The sequence below is a fragment of the Nannospalax galili genome, unplaced genomic scaffold (assembly GCF_000622305.1).
Source record: "Nannospalax galili isolate Female #2095 unplaced genomic scaffold, S.galili_v1.0 scaffold21587, whole genome shotgun sequence".
Lineage (NCBI taxonomy): Eukaryota > Metazoa > Chordata > Mammalia > Rodentia > Spalacidae > Nannospalax > Nannospalax galili.
The window spans coordinates 2,734-8,491 of NW_008355589.1; the positions used below are offsets into that span (position 1 = coordinate 2,734).

At 48.7% G+C, this 5,758-nt stretch overlaps 1 protein-coding gene across 1 annotated transcript; it reads right to left on the reverse strand.

The window, feature by feature from the left end:
• Positions 1 to 136: 136 nt before the first annotated feature.
• Positions 137 to 3,758, reverse strand: LOC103750008 (leukocyte immunoglobulin-like receptor subfamily B member 3A; the record flags this gene model as incomplete). The annotated part of the gene is made up of 8 exons (XM_029556016.1): positions 3,661 to 3,758; positions 3,478 to 3,513; positions 3,012 to 3,296; positions 2,564 to 2,869; positions 1,966 to 2,250; positions 1,516 to 1,821; positions 718 to 774; positions 137 to 187 (listed from the first exon to the last, which is right to left on the reverse strand). Coding segments are annotated over exons 1-8 (1,360 nt in total), but the record flags the coding sequence as incomplete, so codon positions are not given.
• Positions 3,759 to 5,758: the final 2,000 nt, after the last annotated feature.

Genomic DNA, 5,758 nt, shown 5'->3' on the forward strand with positions numbered 1-5,758 from the left:
TTTCTGTTGGGGTCTCTGATCTCTGGGCTCTGGGATACACACTTAGTTGACACAGGAACCAGGACTTAGATGGTGTGAGAGTCTGCAGGGAGCTCAGCGATGGCACAAACTGAGGAAAGAAGCCCCTGACACTCACCAGCTATTGGGATGGGCCCGGTGTTAGAGGTGCTATTTCCCACAAGGGATACTAGAAAAGAGAACAAGAGGAAGGTTAGGGACAGAAACTGACCTCGGAGAGGTAGTTGCTGTTCACTGTCCCCATCTGCTCTGTGGCGTCTTGGAGAACCTTCTTCTGCCCACATGGAACTTTCTAGATTCCACTAATGGACATGGGGTGGATATTCCCTGAGGGCCTCCCATTGGTCTCTTGACTGTGATTTCCTATGACTTTTAATCTTATCCTAGCCAAATCCTCTCCTGTGGGCAGGATCCTGAGTCACCCTTTGAGCTCATTAGGTTAGGGTTCTCTCACCTGATACCACAGGCTTCACAGGGGTACTGAAGTGTGACAATAGCTAGGGAGATGAGCCTTGAGAACCCTAGCACCTGTAGGTCCCACCGAAGGTTGAGGTCACAGCTCTTATGGAGAATTCTGCCCAATATGCCCCAGCTTGGGACCTCGGCCTGAGATGTAGTGGGGTTTTTCTGCCCATTCCATGATGTGAATTAACATCTTCATCTGGCTTCATGACAGATGCAGCAGGGGACATTACTTACCTGAGGAAACTGTGGACCCTGTTGTCACTGAGAGAGAGGTTATGACAGGGAGCTGTCCTAGAGAGAAGAGGGGTGGATGAGGGGCTGTACTATTTCTTCTGAGCTGAGATCTCACTAAATCCTGACTCTGAGGATCTGGGACTCTGTCAGGTTTCTCTGATTCTTCACCTACACTGTTCCCGTGTCTTTCCTTTCACCACCAACCTTCATCCAAGACATCAATCCCAGGGATTCCCCTGAAGGCCCTGTGGAGTTTGTGGTTCCTGATTGGACCTACCCTGTGCCTGATCTGTGACTGGTATGTCCAGAGTTCACTGGGTGTTGACAGTCATTGGAGAGGTTGAAATTACCACAGCCTATGTACTAGCTTCCAATACAGCCCTTCATGATCCCAGTGGAAACCTGGCCTAAAGGAGACCAGTTAAAAAATTCTGGGAGAGGTCACTTTCCTCCTCTTTGACAAGGGAATATATGCTGTGGCTGATGACTGAGCAACAATGGAGAATCAGAATTTTTCTGTGGTCCAGGAGAGTTCCTGGTTGGGTCAGTGGCAAGGCCTTCTTCGGCAGCCCTGGAGGGAAAATGGACTGGTGGATGAGGATTTTGCCCCTTTCATACACCTGCTCCTCCTATCCTACACTGTGAGTTTCATTTTCTTTCATTCTGTAGGACTCTGGCTTAGGAGCGAATAGGTCCCATCAGCCGCTTAACACCTGGGACTCCTGGAGAGTAGTGAGATTCATAACAAAGTTCTTGGGGTCTCAAAAAATGACTCCAGGAATGATGAAGCTTCCTTACCTGAGATGTGTATTTCCAGCGGATCACTGGGTTCTGACCACACTTGTGGCTTTCTCTTGTAACAACCATAACATCTGAAGGTTCTCTTGCTGCTGGGGGTCACAGAGCCCACAGGGAACAGAGCCTGGAACTGACCCATTGATAAGGGTTGTGAGTCCAGTGTCCTGTAGAGCTTCTGTTCTCCTTTGTTGGTCAGAATGAAACTGTCATATCCATGTTGTGAAACACACTGGAGGGTCACCTTCATTCCTGAGGTCACCACAGGGCTGGGCAGGGCTGACATGATGGGTTTACTGTTGTAGATGGCTAGGATGGAAGGAACCAATGTGTTAAATGGACTCATACAGCCCACATTGTTCCCCAGGGCTGTGATGAAAGTGAACCATTGAGATCAGATCCCTTTTCCTGAAGGCAGAGGCTAGAGATGGGGAGCCATAAGTTTCCCCTCACCTGTTACCACCAGCTCCAGGGTGTCACTGCCCTGAGACCAGCCAGCAGGACTGTCATAGTAACAACAATATCGCCCTGCATGTTGCTCTGCCATGGACTGAATGGAGAACTTGGCCTTTTTCCTTGGTTCCAGTGGGGTCTGTATTTTCCAAGGTGCTGGGTCTCCCTCTTTATGAAGAATATATTTTTGGGCATCCAGGGTCCCCTGACACCAAATGGTCACAGGAGTCTCTGAGGTGACCACAGAACCTGGCTCAGCCCAGATGGTGGGTTTTCGGGTGGTCCCTGTAGAGAAGTAGGTGCGTCTGTTTAAACAGTGGGACAGTAAAGATCAAACATAGAGATGGCACTTCAACTGGCCCCTGAACAGCTCTAGGACCAGTGAAGCCACGTGACTCCCATCCCTCTCTTTGACCTCTTCTTGACTTCCATATTTCATTCTCACTCTCTGCCTAGGCCTCTGTAAATCAGGTCCAGTGTCTTCCTCACTCTCTATCACAGAGCTCAGGAGCCCTGGATCCCCTCACCCATCATAACCCAGGGCCTCCCTTGGGAACCTGCATATGTGCAGTTTCACTGATGGGAGTGAATTACATACCTGAGAACACCAGCTCCAGGGGGTCACTGTGTTTTGACCACATGTGTGGGTTCCTCATGTAATAGCCAAAGCACCTGAGCCTCCACCTCTGGCTGGTACACACAGGGCCCACAGAGAACAGGGCCTGGTACTTCCCTATGGAGTATATGTACTGTGAGTTCAAGGTCCAGGAGAGCTCCTGTGGTCCTTCCTTCCTCAGCACAAAACTGTCATATCGGTATCTTGAGACACACTGGAGGACCGTGTTCCCTCCTGGGGCTCCTGCAGGGCTATGTACTGAGAGGCTGGGTTTGTTGTAGAAGAATCCTAGGAGAGGTGACAGTGTGTTAAATGGATTCATACATCCCACACATACCTCCCTGGATGTGGGCTTTGAAAGGGGGACTCATCTGAGAGCAGGCTTTTTTGTGGGGAGAACTTGGACCTTCGACACTGAGGATCGTCTTACCTGTCACCACCAGCACCAGAGGATCACTGTGCTCTGACCTGCCATCAGGAGTCTTATAGGAACAGTGATATAGCCCTGCATGATATTGCCCAGTGTTTGGGATAGGAAACTCAGCCCTGTTTCCAGGGTACCGTGGGACCTCTCTGCGCCAGGGATCTGAAGCTCCGTCTTTATGGAGATGGTATTCCATGACATCTTGTTTTCCCTCACACGACATGATCACCTGCATCCCTTTGGCAACCACATAGCCTGGCTCAGCCCTGAGTGTGGGCTTTGGGAGACTCTCTGCAAGGAAAGAGAGGCTGGGTCGCAGGACACCCTCCCTCAGATCAAGCCCACAACCCAGGGACCCTCTTCAGTTTCCGCAGCATCAGCCACACCTGCTGCTCTCTGTTTCCCATGGCCACAGGTGACCCCTTGTCCTCAGTGAGGAGGACTTACCTGTGAGAACTGGGGACACACTCACCTCCCAGCACTGGGGTCCTGAAGTCCAGACTCAGTCCTTGAAGAGAGTTCTCTGTGAGAGGTCTGCCCTGAAGCCCAACAGGTCCTCCCCTGACATGTGCTTATGAATTGTCTTGGTGCTACAAGGTCTGGCTGAAGGGTGGGATCCCTCCCAGAGAAGGGTGTTCCCGGCCCCTCATCTCACCAAGGCAGAGCAAGGCTGTGAATATGGGGGTCATGTGGTCTCCTCGGACTGGTTGCAGTCTTGCAGATATTTGGGTGCAGTGCCTTGCCCAATGGGTAGATACCAGCTTCTGCCAGGAAGCTGTCTCTTCAGCAGAGCCACAGAAAGTGGGACCTCCCTCCGCAAGGGACTGCCTCCCTTTTCCCCTGTGCTTGGTCTTCGCAAGGCTGTGAATATGGGGGTCATGTGGTCTCCTCGGACTGGTTGCAGTCTTGCAGATATTTGGGTGCAGTGCCTTGCCCAATGGGTAGATACCAGCTTCTGCCAGGAAGCTGTCTCTTCAGCAGAGCCACAGAAAGTGGGACCTCCCTCCGCAAGGGACTGCCTCCCTTTTCCCCTGTGCTTGGTCTTCACCAGGCTCTAGATCCTGTCTAGAATCAATATATAGACTCTCCCCTCCTTTCTCTGTCTTAACGACAGGGCCTCATGAACCCCAGGTCAACCTGTTTCTCCTCCATCGAGCTCCTGCATGTTGGTACTACAGGCCTGTGCCTTGCTGTCTTCTCTTCTGACAGAAGTGGACCCTCCCTGAAATGCACCCACATCTGCCTGATTTGTCTTTATGTCAACAAGGGCCAGGACTTAGCTATAATAGACTTGCCTTATACCACCACCTTCCAGCTGAGGTTCTCTCAAGGTTGTTCTTTCTGTCTCATAGAGTGCCCATTGATTTACCTCATTGATTCTCCAAGACCGTCATCACATTGTCACAGGGTCCTTACCACAGCCAGTCATCTCCACAGCTCTGGTTCCAGTTTTTCAAGAGTTGACTACTTCCTAAAGGAAAAATTTATGTGGTAACGAGCTTTTTCTTACCAAAGGACATTGATGAGCACAGCAGTCATGATGGTGCTGATGGCTGCTCTGCTTAGGACACTTGTTGAGTGTCTTACAGCAGGAAGTGCATGGATGTACCGTGATCACAGTCCCTCTTTCCTGGTGTGAATATCCACACTACTGAGCAAAGGTGTTCCCAGGTCTCAGAGCAGTAGGACCAGACCCATGTGTGATGCAGGAGCTGAACTGAAGTGTGGGATTCCTCGTTTCCAACCAGCATAGATGTAAATTGGACCTGCACACCCCCAAGGCCATGTCACAAGGTTAGTTCTCAGTGCGGCATACTTGGAAGATGTTTAAGAGATGTGTCCTTCAAACCCTGAAACCAAATGTATTTTTCTTCTTTTTACACTTTAATTCAAAGCTCATAAAAATCTCTTCTTCTGTATCTGTTTTTGTTTGTCATAAGGACAGAGTGTTGACAAAATCACAATTACCACTGAGAAGAATTTTGATTACATCTCAGGTAACTGAGATGAGACCTTAGGGTTGTCTACAGATGGATTTTTGAGTAACTGGATGAGTTGTGTGCAGAGAACCCTCAATTGCACTGGCAGAGCTTCGTGGGCATTTGTGGTGAGGGCTGGAAAGGTCAGAATGACCACAGAATGCAGATAGGGGAAGCTGTGCTCATGAGGTTCCAGTGAAGTAGAAAACTCCCTTGGGGAGTGTTTCAGTGGCTCACCTTTATACTATTTGTAGGGCCCTGGGGATTTGTTTTACTTTTAAGTTTTTCTAGTATATGAATCAATAATTATGAGATTTGTATTTGTAAAACTAGCCATGCTTTCTCTACACTTTAAGTTTTAAAATGACATTTCAATGAAACTTTATATATTTTATGTAAATTCCAACTGCAATTAAAATGAATTATTACGCATTTGAAAGAGGGAGAATGGGTCAGTTTGGAAGAGTGAAAAAAATATTCATAAACTCCCTTCCCAATAACTTTGAAGGCCTAATTTCTTGGGTCATGCAGCCACTGCTTACTGGAACGAAACAATATAGTGAACTAAGCAGGGGAGAATGGGACGGCACATTTTCTGACTCTTGAAGGTGTCCACCACAAAAGTATACAGTCATGTAAGTGGTGGGGCCCAGTTTGTGAATCGTATCATCAGGCACAATCTAGAAATCTCCTGCCCAGTAGTAATACTTTTCTTTTAAGCAATCTTTGCAATCACACTGTATTGAGAGAAGAGTTTATATTGCAGAAGGCAAA